Source organism: Paramisgurnus dabryanus, chromosome 1 (genome assembly GCF_030506205.2).
Source record: "Paramisgurnus dabryanus chromosome 1, PD_genome_1.1, whole genome shotgun sequence".
NCBI classification, from domain to species: domain Eukaryota; kingdom Metazoa; phylum Chordata; class Actinopteri; order Cypriniformes; family Cobitidae; genus Paramisgurnus; species Paramisgurnus dabryanus.
In genome coordinates this window covers 54,630,912-54,650,616 of record NC_133337.1, presented here as the reverse complement: position 1 = coordinate 54,650,616, position 19,705 = coordinate 54,630,912, and the positions used below count along the sequence as shown (strand labels likewise).

The 19,705-nt window shown below is 37.6% G+C and overlaps 1 protein-coding gene across 9 annotated transcripts in view; it reads left to right on the top strand.

Annotated features, from left to right (window-relative positions):
• The window catches only part of ablim2 (actin binding LIM protein family, member 2), a 73,527-nt gene that overhangs the window by 15,801 nt on the left and 38,021 nt on the right, over nt 1–19,705 (top strand). For all 9 annotated transcript variants that reach the window (XR_010521256.2, XR_010521260.2, XR_010521261.2 and 6 more), the window contains exon 2: nt 5,667–5,822. Coding sequence is in view for 1 of the 9 variants with exons in the window: in XM_073815618.1 (XP_073671719.1) it covers nt 5,667–5,822 (156 nt within the window). In the remaining 8 variants the exon portion in view is untranslated. The remainder of the gene's footprint in view (nt 1–5,666; nt 5,823–19,705) is intronic.

Sequence of the window (19,705 nt, the reverse complement as noted above, 5' to 3'; positions counted from 1 at the left end):
CTGTGGGCGTGATGTCTGAGGCTGAGACTGAGGACAATGCAGCTCTCAATATGGCTGCTCTGGTGACTAACCCTAACTAATTATCATCAATCAATAAAGACTGACGTCATCTCACTGTAAAAATTCTTTGTGCACTTACGTTTAATCAATTTGGTATTACAATTATGAATTAATTAATTAATTTAATAAACTTTATTTAGTAAATTATTTCAACGTTCTTAACTAGTGACTAGTTGCTGTAAATAAAATAAAAATTGAAATATCTTAAGCTAATTCAGTCCTAACTTTTCCCATTAAAGCAGATTGGACTTTGGTCTTGCATTACTGAAATAACTCCCCGGAGGCATTGCAAACATGACCGCCTAGTGGCATGACTTCCCTAAAGGGACTTTGGGAATATACAGTACTGTATGTACTTTGGGTTTTCAGGTTAGACTTGACTTTGTGATTTGAGGATTTGGTGCCGTTCTGATGTAATTTTATTCTTTGAATTTTTATTCTTGTGTAATGAATTTGTCTGCAAAACTATGTAATGTTCCCTTCTAAGTATTTTCAGCTACACCCATCAATAGCAATTGCGTAAAATTAAACATACAACCAGACTGGGGCGTACTTTTTTTCTCTTTCAGCATGACAATACCCAGAAAAACAGATTTATTTAGTCTGGTGTATGAAAAACATGTGTGGTCCTGCATAAAACCTGGACCAGAACTACACTGAACACCTTCGGGATGAATTTCAACAGCAACAGTGAGTCAGACCCATCGCTCAAAATCAGTGCCTGGGTTTACTGATGCTCTTGTGGCTGAATGAGACCAAATGGTCCAGCAATCTAGTAAAAGCCTTCCCACAAGCACCAAAGAGATAAAATTCCCTCTTAAATTCCCGTGGTTTAAAAGTTCATGATCAACAAGCACATGTGGGTGTGTTGTTTGGGTGTCCACATATTTTTAGCCATGTAGTATTACAGACAGGTTTGTCCTGAATCTTGTGTGTTATTCATTGAACTATTTTTCATTATTTCTGTTTGTCTTTACACTTTTTTCCTCTTTCTTGCATGTGCTTTGAATGCTTCTCATTGGCTTGCAACTTGCATAGCCTGCTGTAACCTTTCTAAGTGATGTAAGTGTTAGGTCACACTGAGGTCAAATAGGAGACATGATTTGAATTGCATAGGTAAACTTGTATGCTTCAGCCGGTGTGAATTAACTGAAGATGTAGTGATCAGTAGATGAATGCAGACAGGTGCAAATGTAAACCTCGCTGTATGACGTAGAAGGAACGGCAAATAGCTTTGATATGGACCATGTGATATTTAAGTAACGGGGGATCCTATATACAGTAACTATAGCAGTACACGGCAATGTTGAATTATGATGCTTAGTAACAGTAATGGTGTGGAATATTTTAACATGAATGAGATTCCAATTTTATAATCTCACCCAAAACCTGGTTTATCGCATAAATGGTTAAGAGACCTCTGGTAAGGTGAGTGGCAGAAGGAGCCTGCAATGGAAATTTGAGACCCTTAAACACACAAACATGTCAACCATCCACATGGACCTCAAGCTGAATGTAGCTGGGCATGATGGAATCCCATGAGTTGAGTGGATGCTCTATTTATGGAGAACCTGCTTAAAGATGGATGACTCTGTCTCTACAAAGGAATAAGCCGAAGAAAAAGCGGGTGTATAGTGACATGTGGAACAACCCCTCCTTTACAGTGACCTTTAGCTGGTCAGGTTTATATGGGTTTTTGAGATATGATGTGGACATCTTGGTTTGGATAATTTCAGAGATGTTGTGGTTAGGCTTATAAACTTACCCAAATTCTTTTCATAAGTTCACAATGAAGTTTGTTACTAGAACATTTCAATTCCTGCTTGTTTAGCTGTCTCTCCTATTTTGTCCTCTCTCAAATGGCAGTGGACTTTAGGATAAAATGGAAAATTTTGCTTTACATTTTTAAAGCAATGCATGGAATTTCGCCTGCTTATTTCGTTGTATTTGTTGGCTTTCGCCGAGCATCCAGGTGTTAAAGATCTTTTACTAAGTTATTAATTACTGTCCCTCGAACGCATTTCAGGTCCAAAGGTGATCAGCCGTTGCTGTTGCTGTTGCTTTCAACTGAACTTAGGGAGGTTAATCCTGTAATGTTTTTAAATCTGGTGTCAAGCATCATTTTTGTCTTTAGCCTTTGAGAGGGTGGGCTAATATTTGTTGTCTTATTAAAGGGCCGCTAACCTAGGTGTTTTTAGCACTATAGAAATAGTCTTTGGTATCCCCTAAATGTGTCTATTCAGCTCAAAATACACCACAGATCTTTCATTATACGATGTTAAACATGGCCATTTGTGGCAGCTATGTGTGTTTCTTTAAATGCATAGAAAGCTTTTGTTCCCACTCGCCGTATGCAAAGTAGGGGGTAGAGCGCTTACACGTGCTTTGGACTACATCAAAACATGTGTCTCTGGCAGAAGGTTGAACTACGTGCTAATAAGGCAGAGTCTGTGAGTGGTTATGGTTGGGACGTAATCAATGTGCCATCACATTTATAGGGGGTCCCCAACAGCCTGTTTTGTGTGACTATTGCGGTTTAAAGGAGAATACACAAAGAAGAATGAATGGATTTGTATAATAACAGGACACCACACACACTGGAGACTCATTTTCTGATAGAAACACATTTAAATGCATTTTTTAGGTTAAATTAGGTTAGGTTTAATGGGACACTCTACACTGTCAGAAATAAAGGTACAAAACTGTACCTTTTCTGTCACTGGGGCTGTACCCTAAGTTTACGTTTGATACCTTTACAGGAATACAAAACAGAATGCAATTTTGGGTAGATTACCGTACCTTAAGGACCCTACATTGTTAGAAAAAAGTCAAAATATGTACCCTAGCTGGGGCAGCACCCTTTAAAAAGGCAATTGTATGGACCATTAGGTACAGATATGTACCGGGAAAAATTTTGTACCAATATGTACCTTTGAGATACTAATATGAATTTTTGAGGTACTAATAAGCTCTCTTTGGTCCCAGAATGTACTTTTGAGGTACTAAAATGAAATCCTTAAGTGCAAAGCTGTACTTTTTGAAAGGGTACAGCCCCAGTGACAGAAAAGGTACAGTTTTGTACCTTTATTTCTGAGAGTGTACTTTTTTGTGAGAATATGCTCATTTTTCAGCTCCCCAGTTAAACATTTGATTCTTACCATTTTGAAATCCATTCAGCCGATCTCCTGGTCTGGCGCTACGACTTGTAGCATAATTTAGCACAATTCATTGAATCTGATTAGATTATTTAGCATCACGCTCAAAAATAACCAAAGAGTTTCGATATTTTTCCTATTTAAAACTTGACTCTTCTGTAGTAACATCATGTACTAAGATAGTCGGAAAATTAAAAGTTGTGATTTTCTAGGGAGATACGGCTAGGAACTATACTCTCATCTGGTGTAATACTCAAGGACTTTGCTGCTGTACCATGGCTGCAGGTTGCGCAATGATATTATGCAGAAGCCGAAAAAAGTACCCTCAGTAACTTTTAATAGCAGGGGACTATATTTGGACACTGCGTAATATAATTTGGTTATTTTTGAGCGCAATGCTAATGGCCTTATCAGATTCAATGGATTGTGCTAAGCTATTCTAAAAGTGGTAGGGCTAGACCTGGAGATTGGCTGAATGGATTCCAAAACGGTAAAAATTAAATGTTTAACTCTAGCGGTGCTGGAAAATGAGTAACAATCCTTTAATTCTACAAATCCTGCTGAAATTATTGTGGCGCAATGATATTACGCAGCAGCCAAAAATAGTCCCCTTTGTCTCTTTCAATGGCATTGGACTATTTTCAAGCACTGGGAAATATCATTTCGCATCCTGCAGCCATGTAAGTAAAAGAAGTGAAGTGAAATGAAATGTCACCACTAGGGGTGTGACAAGATCTTTTGCAACAAGATTTTGCTAAATTTAAAACGTCAGGAGATTTCTCGTGGATGTGAAATTCTGTCTCATGATATCAGCATAAAGTTGAGTTTGTTCCAAAACCTCTTTCAGTGCATGCATTATATTCTTTCTTTTACTGTGTGTGCTCTTTTTGTTGTTTGTTTATCATCAAGCTACTTAAAGGCTGTGGGTTACATTTATTATACTGTTTATGAAATTACTATATTCAGTTAGTGTTCATTTGACTGCCACCTCAAAATGCATTATAATGTGCTAAGTATTTGACCTCAAATGAACTTAACGGTGGCAGCAGACTGTCTCCACCTCATTTTAACACATTAAGAGTGGTCTACAGTCATTTGTTTTTAAGGTTGAATTATGGTACAAGTTCACAGTTTAAAAAAAATGACCAGATCTACAGGGCAGGCAGGGCAACATCAACTTTAGCATTACAGGTTTTCTCAAAATGTTTATAAAAACTTCTTGTTGGCATGGTTTAGGTTTAAGGGGCATAGCACATTTTCATCAGGTGTAAATTTTGAGTAAAATCATACCTATTTAGTAGTTACAGTAGATTTTATTTTAAAAAAAGTGACCTCTATGACTTGGTACATGTACAACATGTAAACACATACACACATGCACGCACGCACATGCACACACTGCTATAGATGCGTAAGCTGAAACTAACAGCTCTCAGATGCTTCACTGAATGAATGAGAACAAATACTGGTTCCCAGTCTATGTGAACAAGCAAAACCCCTGCACTTTTTACATCATAAACAACTGTTGTGAAAATCTCACTTCAGAATGGAATAGGATGTCCCACAGAAACCAGTTTTACTTCACACCCTTTAAAAGAGGTTGCAGGTCTTTTTCTAGCTTGGACTGTATTATGAAGTGTTTGTCTGGTTTACACGCCTTTGTAATAGAGTAGGTGTGAATAATGTGTACAAACAGCCGCAAACGACGGATTAAATATAACAAAAGAGAGTTCTGGCGTCATTCACGTCTGTTGTAAAGTTCCTGTGATAATCGTGCGAACAGTGTTGTTATTCTTAGTAGGTAAAAGGGTGCAAGGGTCACATTTTAAAATTGGAGTGGCATATGAAGTACAAATGCTTGGTGCTATCCCTGTATGGACAAAATAGCTCCTGGGGCATTTATACTTACAACCATTTACCACCAAAAGTAATCAGATGTCAACTCATTTGATTTTATGATTTGACATAAACACAAGCAGAGTTTATATGAGGACTACCAATTGGTTAAGCCTCCAGAGTTTTTGTCTGTGAGTCCGCCCATTAAAAACCACATTGATCAAACAAAACTTAATAGAATCTATTTTTACACATCATGTTGTATGCTTGTGACTATAAATATAGTAATGTGTTACACATCTGGACAATTCATGCAGGCATTGTAGAGTAATTTTTGATGTGTGTGTATATATATATATATATGCATTCACATTTGTGAGTAAAGAAAAGCATAATAATATACTAAAATGAATAAAAATATTTGTAGACAAATTTAAATATCTCCAACACTGATTTTCATATTTTAATTATTATTCTTTATTCACATTCCCTCCCATATTTAGATTAGTGTTATTAGTGTTATCGGTTGATCAGTTGATGAAATATCAGTTGATTATTTAAACTTTCTTTGAGTTTGTCTGTGTGAATTTGATGCATTTTCCTTTCTCCCCACAGCATTTCACCAGAAGGCTGTTCATAGTCCACTGGACAAGCAGAAAGGTTCACGGCAGAGCGGCCCGGTCCCATGTCAAAACTGTGGCAAGTCCTGCAAAGGCGAAGTGTTGAGAGTGCAGAACAAACACTTCCACATTAAGTGCTTTGTTTGCAAAGGTAACGTGTCAACCAGGACCCAGTCCATTCATCTGCCTTTGTATTGTGTTTGCTGAACGTTTTATAATAGTTTATTTATAGTAGAATCTTGAAAAGCATTTATAAACAGAGGTGAAATTTCAAGGTCAAATTTAAGGAGAGTCAGGTAAGCTCTGGGATTTTATTCAAGCACAGTCCTAATACCACACGAATAATAACCCAATAAATCTGTGTGGTCGTTCAGGGTGGGGTGCAAAATTATGACCACATATCCGAATAGAAGTGAACTGTTCTTTGAATCTGTTTGCTATCCAGTTTCATCAAGTTAGCTAAAGTTAATGACAAGTGGGTGACTGCGGCTTCCTGTTTTGTCTAAGTGTATGGGTGTTAATATGTGTTCGTCGGCATGTGTGCCTATGTACATGTGTCTCCCACCGGCTGTTTTCAGCTTGATAATGTTGTGAACACAGACAGCAGTTGCTAGGTGACTCCAGAGTTCAGACAATATGAGCTCTTTTACAGAGTTTAACACATTTATTCTTGGCTCAAAGTGTCAGCCTGTGTGGTTTCAGCACAATAAAATTATTTGCTTTTATTTTAACAGATTTAATGCTGGTTTATGAAGGCTAGCTGTTTTAAAACACAAAGCAGAGGTAGTCATGTGTTGTGCTTTGATTTTAGGGCTGCACGATTATGACAAAAATCATAATTTTCGATTATTCACCTTGATATTGTAATTGGGGTTATTCTTGTTGATTAATAGATTTTACAATGAAGTTTTGAAATGTTTTATAACTTTCTGTGAAGCAGAATCACTGTATTTGGTGCCCAACATACAGCGGAAACGCACAGAAATGAGCACAAATGGACAGCTGTATTGTTTTACCCGTAATTGTAATCCCGATTAGTTTTTCAATTAATTTTGCAGCACTACTTGTTTTAGGGTAGTTTGTCGTCATTTTTTATATTTCCTTATTACGGAAAATAATTAGACACAATTCTGGCATACATCTAGTTTTATTCAACTGACGTTGTGATCTGTATGAAAAAGAAACACAGAGGGTTTTTACCTTTTAACAATATCTACAATATAGGTTACCCTGATGTAGGGACGTTGAAGGGACAATGATGTTGCGCAGAAGCCGAAAATAGTCCCTTTAGTAACTTTTAATATAAGGGGACTATTTTCGGGCCCTGCGTATTATCATTTGGCTATTTTTGAGCGCGATGCTAAATGGTCTAATCCTAATCAGATTCAATGAATTGTGCTAAACTATGCTAAAAGTGGTAGCGCCAGACCCGGAGATCAGCTGAATGGATTCCAGAACGGTAAAAATCAAATGTTTAACTCTAGCGGAGCTGGAAAATGAGTAACAATCCTTTAATTCTACAAATCCTACTGAAATTATTGTGGAGCCCCTTAAACCAGTAGCCCCCATATTTCAACACGTTAGTAAATGTCAAATAAATCTCTTTGCACATTATGGGCCCTATCTTGCACCCAGCGCAATTGACTTTGTCAGTGACGCATGTATCATTCGCATTTTGCACCGGCGCACAGCGGGTTTTTCCCTCCACAGACGCACGTCGGCAAACTAGGGAATGAACTTGCGCTCCCTGGGCGGTTCAGCGCAAAAAAAGAGGCGTGTTCCGGCGCAAACCATCCCTGATGCTATTTTGCAGTTTCAAAAAACAATTGCGCCACAAAAAGTTTAAAGTCAGTGGCGCGTTGCGCGTTGTTCATTATGCTATTTTAAGGGCGCATGCTTGACCATAATGTATAGCATGCACAACGCGCATACACTTTGCATCTAATCTACACAGATGCAACAGTTATTTTTGCAAATCATAAATTGTTACACTAAAAAATATTAATACACGAGATAAGGGGAATCATAGTGGTGAGCATTGTGGTGATAGTTTTTATTTATTGTGTGGCTGCGTTAAAAAATTCTCATGCAAATAACGATTAAAATATTTTCATAAGTTTGTTGTGTTGCTGTATTACGTTTATTTTATGTAAATAATAATTAAAATGTTTTCATAAGAAACCTTAATGTATATGAACTTGATTTGTAAGAGTACTTTGGGATTGGACCTTGCTTGCGTTTCTTGAGTCCGATTTCAAAGCCCCCAAACCCTTTCAGCGGTGAGGGTGGACGCAGCGATGTCCTCTGCTGGCGTCAGGTCATGTGTAGAGGCAGATCCACCTCCCGTTACACGGCGTGCCCGATTTATGCTGGCAAGCTTGGGATTCCCCCGTCTCCTGACATCATTGTAGCGCTTTGCGCAACGATGGGGATGCCAGCTGATGAGACTGTGGCTATTTCCTCTCACGCCTGTTTAACCTACGCTGATTTTGGCGGGTTTCTCTAATCCCCATACAAAACAACTTCTCTGTCTTTGACTGCTCTTACAAGAATGTCGGTCTCCTCGGCTGTAAACCGCTCCTGGCGTGCGCCTGGTAAATCCGTCATAATAATAGCAACCCACCATGGAACTTGCGCCCTTGCGCTTAAAGGGAATGTTGGATAGCGTTCTGATTGGTTTATTTGACGTTACGCCCAAACCACACCTATGAATAATGAACCTACTTCAGACCAACCCCTTATTGATTTGCGCCCGGCACAAGAGTTATTTCTCACACCGGGAAAATAGCAACAGCGCCCAAGATCCGCCCACAAACTCACTTGCGCGTTGCGCTTCGCACTTGCGTTTCAGATCGTTAAAATAGGGCCCTATATATTTTTAATATTATAATATTTTCAATACGTCATAAGCTTTGTAATGTTTATATACAGGTAGGAGTATAATGTATATAGGAGTCATTGTAGGAATGTGTGTGTGCATACACAGAACATGTGGGTGTGTGTCTTTCCAACACACGGTGTCCTGTCACACCCCCTTCAACTTATTTGTTATGTAAATCATCAAGCAAACCAGATGATATTGCTTCAGTCCAAGATGTTTGGCAGCCTTCGTATGGAATTGTGCAGAAATACAGAGACTCGTGGGGAAATAAGGTTATCACAGAACCGCCTGTATTTGTTTCTTGCACACCATGACAACATAGGGATACTATTTTTTTTAACACAGTGGGGAGTTCATTTCTCCTTAAATCTGGATTGTGCACGCCCACTACTTGTTCCAAATATGTAAGACTATACTCAAAGCTGCAAGACTATACTCAAAACTGACATATTATAATATGTCAGTTATTTGAAATGTGCATATATTTCCTTAGAAATATATCTAAACAGATGATTTTGAAAAAAAAATAAACAAAGTGAAGTTTGCACTGTTTCTAGTTTACTAGATAAGTAAATAAGCAAATGTGTGACACTGATGTTAATTCCTTTAAACTTACTTGAACTCTTAAATGTGTTCGTTTTTAGTAAAACGTTTTATTTAAATACTGATAATAAAATTATCTTTATTGATTCGAATTTAATATACCTTCATTGACAATATGTGAAATAGCTGTATTTTCACTACACTGTAAAAAAAGATTTGTTGGTTCAACTTAAAAAGTTAGTTAACAAAAAAGTTAAATATTAAGTAAAAATGTTCAACTACTATTTTTAAATTAAATTAACTCAACCAGGTAACTCACTTTAAGTTGAACCAACTTTTTTCTTTACCCTATAGTGGTCTCAGATTCAGTTTGAGAATGTTCAGTTTCACTTTAGGGTTTACCTGATTTTAGGGGATATTATATAAACACACCCTTATAGGTAACAGATCGCCTGAATCTTGCACATTATGTATGGAAGACTGCTCAATAATACTGTTACAAGACATACACTGAATAATGATAGCTTTTCATATCACATATCAGTAATTTAAGGACCTTGTAAAATATGCCTGCACATATTTCGAAATGTGTTCATCCCTTCAAAAATGTGTGGCCTACACCCTCCTAAAAACACAATCACAGCTGCGTTTTGTTTGCCTGAATCCCGTAGTGATTTTTTTGGTTGTTCAACACACAGAGACACATTTGAAAACTATCCACATGCAGACCATAGCAAAGTCTTGAAATCTGATAACTCATCTTGGGAAATTTTTTGAATTGGTCAACTTTAAATTCTTAGAAAATTCTTACTAAACTAAAATGTATTTCTTCAGTGGTTAATATATATTTTCTAGCACTTATGCAAGCCAGCCTGGGCCACAGCTTATTTTGGAAAATCATAAATTCTTATGTACTGCATGTGCTGTGTGTCAACCTCACATATACAGTAACATAGGCTCTTACGTAGGCTTTCCTAAGCATTGTTTTAAGATTAAATCACAATGAACTTTGTCACTGCACTGTGTCAGGGCAAATATACTATTAATGATGGAAAGTCAGGTACAGTGAATGGCAAATAAGGGTTTACAATACAAACAAGATATCAAAAACAGAAAGTGCATTGAATTTAAGTGTAGCAGAAAGAATTAATCAAGTGTATAATTAGTTATTTCGTTTCAATAGTTTTAAACGCATATTTCACAGTTAAATTAAACCTTCCAGACTGCATCTAAATGACACGCAAAGTTAATTGGTTCCAACTGAAGGAAAAAGCCTAGTGTGTTTTTGTGCCCAAGGGTTCTCTTTAGTCAAGAAGCTCAGCTTTAGCTTTGCCATTACATTTCTACAGAAACAGTGGAAATGCTCAGATCTAGACTTCAGCATTAACAAATGGCACACTTTGTAGGTCTCATTTTGTAGCACCCGTTAGGGAAATCTACCCATAATGTTCCACTTATCACATGGATTTCAATGTTCGTGTAGTAAAATGACTACTGATGATTATAGATTTCTTCCATTCTAAGATGAGTTACAGCAGGGGTGTCAAACTCATTTTAGGCTGTGGGCGGGATGGTAAATAACGCCATGAAGTGCGGGCCGGATAATTTTTTTAAACCTTAGTGTGCTGATAATTGTGTTAAAATTAACTTAACAAACCAATTAATTAGTTTGTTTAGCAAGAAAACCAGAGAAACTCACAGCTCTGTGAAAACTACATTTCATAAGGTCACACTCATACTGTATATTATACGCACAAATTTACATCTGTACAAAACCCACAGGCCTTATAGGTTGAAAAGCTTTAATTTAACTTATTTTGCCTTGATGCCAAAATTATTTATAAACCATTCACTTTTCTTTGGAATATATTTGTAATGAGAACAGTCATTTAGAAAATGCTAGATGGGGCAGTGGCCCAAAACAAAAATGGGACTATGGGGGGTGGTACTATTATTATGGTTTTAATAAAGTATTATAAATATTATGTATTAAATTACTAGCATCAACTTAGACAAGTGATTATAATGGGAAATATAATAAGAATTAAAGTGTGACAATCTGCTAAATATTCAATATGATTTACCTGCTGGCTTGATGGAGCTTTGAATCCATGTTTGCAATGTTGAACTGCTCCTAAAAGCCTCTCTTTCCGTTCTCTGTCGTTATTTTGTGAAGGCATTGGTGTTTTTTGTATTTTTTGTCTACAAAGTGTGCCAAGAACAGCAAATTTAGTGTTTATATTAACTTAGATCTGATCGGGAACATTAAATCGATTAGACAAGCATTGTAACGTAAATAAGAATGTGGATATTTTGGTTTTGTTAGCTTGCTAAGTTGTTAGCACTTTTAGAACACTGACAGCAAATCATTACCGGAAGAAATACATAAACATATTTACAAATTACTAATTCTGCGGTTTAATAACTGATATAATGTAATGAATCTACGTGTTAATGCAACGAACTTCGGAAACTGTCGTCTTCGCTCTCCAGGCAGAGAGTGGACACAGAGATGCTGCGGAGCGGGCGAGAAAACACGAAGTGGATCACCGGAATCAGTGGATCTTTAGCGGAGCGGTAACAATAAAACGGCAAGTTTTTTGGGCACCGTGTTTAGTCTATGTTCCGCGTTTTGCTGCTTTCCGCAAGTCTCCCATATTAAAAACGAACTAGACACCCGCCTAAAAGGGTTTTTAAAATATGTATTTAATATTTAATAATACTGTATAAATCATCACGCGGGCCGGATTGGACACCTTTGCGGGTCATATCCGGCCCGCGGGCCGCATGTTTGACACCCCTGAGTTACAGCATTGGTTACTATGGTATGGGTGTTACACATAAAACATCTCAAACAACAAACACTCTCACACCACTGTCATCACTTTCACACGCACACTTGATAAATAGTGTAGGTTTATTGTCTGTTTGTTATCTCATTATAAAGCCTGCAGCTGATCTTTACTGCATACTCTACATCAGGGGTTCTCAAATGGTGCTTTTCCATTGTATAGTACCCCACGGTTTAGGTCGGGTCAGCTCACCTCCCTTTGGCTTGGTTAGCTTTCCATCGGTTTTATAGGCGTGTCGTTACATTTGCGCTGCCTACTGCTGTGACATCATACAAGTAATAGCGTTGTGGGAATGCTATATATTCCCATACATTCATTTATTTCTCAGTCCACCACAAAATTAAAATTGACCAAATAGATGTTTGCACATCGCGTTTATCAATACCTCTGTCTCACATGCCACTTTCTGTACACACGTGGCGTCAGTTGACACGCTCCGCTGAGCCTTATTTCAGTTGCATTTAAGTATAAATGCAGACGTGCGCGTTGTGAATGTGCCACCACAAACTGCAAGTCTGGAAAAAACTGCCATGGTGTTCCTGATTCTCAACTTGTGGATATTTTTCATTGCTAAAAGGGAGTTTGGGAACTTTACAGCAAAGCACAGATGACAAAAGGTTTACTCGAGACGAAGGTAAAGCTAATCTTTTACATTATAGGGATGACGCTGGTAGTGACGATTCTCTCAGACCAAATTAGTGATCTACAGTGTTTTTGAGTTACGTTGGAACCCCAAATGAGGTGGTACTAAAAAAAGTATCAGGTACTACGTAGTGCACCCAGTGGAAAAGCCCCCAAAAGTAAGCTGACCTGACCCAAACCGTGGGGGTACTATGCAATGGAAAAACACCAAAATTTTGTTGTACCTTTAAAAGAACCATCTAGGAACCATATCTGTCTTTCTACAGTTGATTTTAAGAAAGCTTTAAGATAATTTATTTATATCACTTCAAAAATGTTATATGAACAAATGTAATAACCCTTTTTAACCCATTTTTTTCAAATGTATAAGACATTTTATAAGACAATGGCCCTCATGTATCATTCTTGCGTAGAAATGGGCGTATATGTTGGTGTAAGATTATGCTTACACTCCTCTCACCGTCTAAATTATAAAGCTGTGTGTACCTTTACAATTCAGGTGTAAGCAATACCTGCCCTTCATAAATGCGGCGGCTGAAAACGATCGTCATTAGAATAACACGCCCCTATATATTTAAGTCGCCGCTTCCCCACGCCCTCATTTTACGCCATTGATACACGGAAGACGGCAAAGAAGAGAAACCAGGGAAGTGGAAAGAAACAAAATTGTTTTACTTGGGAGTTTAAAGAGTGGGATTTAAGACACATTAATAATTGCGTGACAATTTGTAATATTCTTCTTTTTATTATTATTATTATTATTATTTACTGTTGCCTACATCTAAATGCCATGTCTACTTAATGGTTCGGTTAAGATTTTTTTAAATATTATTTTAAAATGTTGTAGTTACTTCTGTAGTGTGTTGTTTGGTATTTACATACAGTTGTTTGTTAGCTATATCTTGGATCCAGTTTGATGTGGAGCTCTAGCTCTGGATATAATTCAAATTAACAATTTGTTTCCACGACATCCACATGTTTTACAAATTCATAATTTGGAGTAATAATAATTGTAATAGTAATTACGAAATATTATAATAATTTATTCCAAGAAACAAACTGTTGAATATTGGGAACGAATTCTATATTTATGGCCATACTTTAGACTAAATAAGAAAAATAATTGTTAATTTGTGTCCATAATGTAGCATAAAAAATTATTCGTGGCTATGATTTTGTCCGCATGTCATCATGATCGGATTCACGGCTCTATTCAACACAAGAATCTTACCTTCATATCTTTATTTATCATCGAAAATTTGCTAACTCTTACAGTCCCTCCGCACTCCCGCTAAGCTCCATTCACATGCTCTGCCCTGAAACGTCAGGTAAAGCGCACAGGCTCTCAACTGAAGGAATACATAAATCAAATGCTTTAAAGTCACACAAATTAAACATTTAAGTCCATGATGCATAAAAATAAACACTGAAGTTTATAATTACTATGTTTTTTTACAGTGGGTCATTATATATCATATCTTTTAGTTTGTCAGTGAGTTTTGGGGTGTTAGGAATTGTGTTTCTGCGCATTCAAAAAGTGCGTACACCACCTCCTGAGATGGCATAGGATTTGAGCGTGGCGTACGCCAACGTCAGTATTGATAAATCTCAAAGTCACCTTGGTTTTGGGTGTACGCCAGGTGTACACTGGAAATTTGGTGTACGCACTTTTGATAAATGAGGGCCATTGTGTCTGTAGAATAACCTAAAAAAATACTTTACTTGGAGACTAAGAGATAGTTTTAACATTTTATGTTATTCATGCTAAAATTGGTGCTGTAGAGTGAAACCAATACCTTCTTTATCTGCTATTGACTTCCAAAGTGGAAAGTATGCATTTAATAATAGAGCATAAAGGTTAATGAACTGTAAACACATACACTTAACTCTCTTTTTACTTAAGTAATGTGGTTCACCTGGTCTTTTTTGTATAACTTTTTGTATGTGGGTGTGACTTTTTTTGCTGTTTCAGAAGTTTTTATTCACTGCACCAGTTCTGTTTGGCCTGTAGCCCAGACCATTCATGTGCAGTGGTTTGGATATTCCTTAATGTGCTTGGGTTGTGTTAACGCATCATATCATAATCTCTTTGCAATGTACACAGCCAAGTAGTTACATGTCTGTGTTACTTCATTATATAAGGACACCCAAATCTGTGCTCATGAGTTAGTTATTGAGTCAGTGTGTAAATGCACCGTCTTTAGAGACACCCAGATGCAGGTTAAACAGGACACAGTGTGCTGTATGCCAAGCACCAGGATTTTCAAGGGGTTTGTCACAGTTGAGGCTCCAGATGCTCTGCCAGATGGAGATGATGATGCAGGTGTGTTTTTCATTTTATTAGGGCTTTGTGTGGAGTTATGCTGCCTGTAAGTGCTTTCGGAAATTTGATAATTCCCACTTTTGAAATCATTATAATGAGCTTGTTGTGTTGATTTGTTGTCAGAAAGAATGGAGGACGGCAGCTACTGTATACTTGCATGTCTCTTGGGAAAATGTTATTTAAACACAGTATGTACTACTTTAACGACAAGACAATGAATCCGTTGCAGATAAAACTATTAAGCGATTCTGCAGCAGCAGAAATCCTTCCATTTTTAAGTTTATGGTGCGCCAATCTTGGAAACTTGGGTATCAAAATTGTTTCCAAACTTCCCAGATGTAAACACGACATCAGAGAGCCGTTTACCTAGGAAACTCATATTCACGATAATTCCAATAGCACATGTCGTGAAGGCAGCACATGGGCTTATATGAGAGTTATACAGCAAAAAAAGCTATTTAACCATAATAGTCCCTGGAAATGGGAGTCAGATTATGAGTAAATGAGAGTGGTTGCACATGATGTTATCTTTTTAAAGAAGGCAAGATTCTGCTATTAATCTAAATCTTAGAGCAGGTGTGACTTAAACTATGGCCACAAAAGAGTATTGAAATTTTGAAATCAGACCAAAAACATAATAACAAAAAATTGACGATTTGCTTCTATAGTGTGTGGAGTGCCGCTATGTGGTCATGAAAGCGCACTACACACCATCAGATTCTATTCACGAACAAAGCGAGTCTCGACTGAGAACACATGAAATCTCATGATGTCTCTTGCGATCAAACGTGACTGCACAGTAGGACGACGGACATAAAGAAATGGCATTAATGCTGCTTTTTAAATCTCTGATGTTCATCTGATGTTGGACTGTACCTCCAACATGACTGCAGTTGTTATGGTTTCGTCTTTTATCAGCTGGCTTTCTGATTGGGTATCGTTTCGTTTCATGTGACAATCTACAGCCTGCACGTGCATTTGTCCTTGGTTTCCACCACAAAACATTTCTAATTGTAAATATTCAAAATGTTGAATATTTCTGATTTGCGATCGGAGCTGATTCAGATGCTCTTAACACCGCACACCACAGAAAAATCTGATAAGAATACTCAGTTCAACAACAAAGATGATGAGGACTTCCTGATTGTTGTAAGGGGGAATGTCAGCTCAAATTCAGCCCGATTATCTTTATGTGTGTGGCAGCGTTATAGGGGACCAATAGTGAAGCTTGTGTCATGCTGAAGTGGAAAAAACACTCAGAAACAAACAAATAAATAATTAAATGCATTTCAGAGAGAAATACTGTTACTAAAACATTATTATTATTATATGATACAAATATGTTTGCAACAAGGTTTACAATAATTTGGATACATTTCAGAAAAATACTTTCTAACTTTAAAAAAATTGTCTATTAGTAAATGGTCTGATTTATAATAAACATAAACCAAAATGGGCAATTTTGCTGATAACAATTTACAGCAGAAAGTCCATTAATACTATGTTAAGTGAACAGAATGATTTTTTTCTGCAGTTTTTGTGTTCCCATGAAAGCATGTTTATATTAGTATGATGTGGTGTTTCTGACTGCTGGATCTGTGACAAAAGTTCAGATCCTCACTGCAGCAAGATACTAAACCAGTGGTCTCAAACTCCTAGCCCGCGGGGCATTTGCACACGCCCTCACCCTCTCTGCGGCCGCGTATGCTTTCAGCAATATATATAATCTGGCCCGCAGAAAGATTTTTATTCACTGTGTTTTATATTTGCTTGATTTTTGATTTAAATGTTTAAGGGTCCGTTCACATGTCGCATCTTACAACGTCTGTTAAAGACCAGTCAAGGCGTTTCTTACTTTCCAAAGTGTTCAGGATGTTGTGCTCCCGTGGCGTGGTGTCTTCCATTGCTATGCAGCCATGAGCTGCGCTCTTTATGATTTCTGAAACGCTTTGATTTTTACAAAGCTCATCATTCTTTAAGGGCATTCTGACTTATTAACACAGTTATAGAGTTGTTTCCTCATGCTAAACGTAGGCAAGGTGTCAAAAAAGCAGTTGGATGTGTTACAGAGTATTTCTGTGCTGAATGCACTTCGCCAGGGTTCAAGTATCGGAAAGTTTTTTTCGATTACAGGTCCAACTGACTTTTCAGGGGTTTTCTATACGTATCACTTCTTTATATGGGCACTTCCCCCTGAAAACCCCGCCCACCCGTCAATCAGCGGGAGACGCTAGAACTTGCAAACATCTTATCACGCGACACAGCTTTGTTTAATTTCAAAACTCAACAATGGCACGAAAGAAGAAGTGTGTTTTTGGATGTAAGGAGAAGAAAGCCAGCCTTATGAAAACAATGGATATAGTTTATTATCCGGGGTAGCAGCAGAGTTTTGCGTGTGTGTTTGATGCGCTGGATTTCATTGAAAAGTCCCAACCGGGTCATGAGTTGCATGCAGTAAGTAAGACTTCTGTCTTATGTTGGAAATAGGCACATGCATATTATATAAATGACACGAACATGTAGTGAATCATAAGTTATAAGTGTTGTATAGTCTTGCATGACTCTTACTCGCTCCTCCTGCAGTACTAACTCCTCCTCATTTTTTCGTACGTTATCGGAATGATTCGGTAAAGCTAATACTTCTTTTATAAATCTGATTAAACTAAAGACTCTTCTGAGATATAAAGGATGTAATACTACTCTATAGGTACTCCAGATTAACATCGAAAATGCAGAAACAGCGTGTGTTACGTGAGCTTTAAAAGCACTGCGTGCTCTGATCTATCTAGTGAGCCGAATACCTCAAACATGTGACACCCCTTACCAAAGCACCACGACATGCCGGTGGCAGCAACAATACTACAGCGAGAATTAAAGTTACACTTTCTTTCTTTGCATATGCATTTTAGCAAATCTTCCCAGACAGTGACGTACTGTAGAAATGTGGTGGCATGTTTGAATGAGGCGTTGTAGGAAGGCGTTGTAGGAAGGCGTGTATGAAGTATATCTCTTTGGGTTTGAAACTTTAATCTTTGTGACTTTATGTATGCAAAAACAAACTTTTAACACTCAAAAGACAAACGAAAACATGAAATCGCATTATATGACACCTTTAAATGTATTGCTTTGGAATGTCACCTGCTAGCTGCAGTGGAACATGTTGCATAGTCTTGCACACAAATGTGGAAACATGTTTATGTTTACATGTGGTTCTTTTAGTGCACAGTTTAAGTTACTTAGAGACAGAATGTCCACTGAGTAGATTTAATATCAAGTCCAACATCCATACATTCCTCTTTCTATGTTCACTTATTCCACTGACCCTCCCAATTTCTCATGTGTTCACCTCCAAGCCAAAGTCAACTTTATGTCTCAATAACCTTTCGTCAGTTTTGGTCCCCCTCTGTGTGTGCCGTTGAACACCCGAAATAAAAACTACAATGTTGAAGTTTAATAATTCCCCAGGTGCTGATGTGGTGTCTCATAGCAGCACTTAACTCGATGTAGCTCAGAAGGGTCGTTTCCTAGAATTGTTATAGTGTATGTTGTTTTGGATGAAAACATCCTTTGAAAAACAAAATTGCAAATCATTATGACTTTCAGTATTGGACTTTAAGATGTTTAGGGTGTAGCATGTGTTTGATAAGAGCGGCTTGCTTGCAGACATTCTTTATCCTTTATCTAAGGTGTTGTTTGCCATTTTCAGCTGAGCTAAACATACCATACCGCGTAGACTTCTTATCACTTGGGAGTTTTGTTACATACGTTTCAAAAAGAAAGTTTTGCCATGTCTAGTTAAGGGGCAAAAGTGTGGTTGTGATAGAGGAGAGTTATGCAATTTATATAAAATGCACATCTATCATTGGTCAAAGTAATGTTATTGGAGTAATTATGGTTAGTACTGAACACTCAACATTTAGCTTGATGGAGTGTGGGAACTTTTTGAATTTTTGTTTACATCCATGTGTCCAGAGTGTGCTGCCCATTCTGTCTGTGAGTGTTTGTACTTTAAGGAAGTCTTAACAACTTTGGAACGAGATGTTGTCACACAGTATCACAGGATAGCCTAGGTAACCCTCCATATCGCTAACACCAACCAATCGCCCCTCAGCAGCCATGAAAAACATGTCTGCAATTTCCTGGTCAAGATTCCTGTGTTATTGTTTGGACTTTTACTATGAGCTGAACATTGCGTTACAATGTATTGTGTGTGAGCGTGTGGTTGATTGTAATGCCTACCATTGCACTTTGTACATGTCTTTGTTTTGCATTTATGGGTGTGTGTGAATAAGAGAAAAAGCTTTTTTCTGGGGTCAAAGCTGTGAAGCAAAGAAGAGGGGATATACGATTCAATCTTATCAAATGAAGGTGCTTTGGGAGAGCATGCATGGTTTTATTTCTTCATCCTAACGTTGACTCCTAAATTGCTCAAAAGTTGCTAATATGGAGCTCAGGGATGAAACAAAGAGTTTTCAGATGTTTCATTTAAAGGAAAACACCACTGTTTTTCAATATTTGTTCTTACCTCAACTAGCCCCATTCATTCCTTAGGATCCAAACAGGGATAAGTTTAGAAGCCACCAAACCATTCCATCAATATTACTGCACCTGAGGTCGAAGTGCTGCAAACGAAGTGCTCTTTCGCCCTACAATATGTGACCCGTCACGGAAACCAGGGACACAAGTCGGCAGCACAAGTTTCGAGAAAATGAGAAACTACGTTTTTTTTTTTCAAAATTTGTGATTTTCGTTTTATTGCAGAATCTGTTAGTTGAGATCACGAAGAAGCCTCT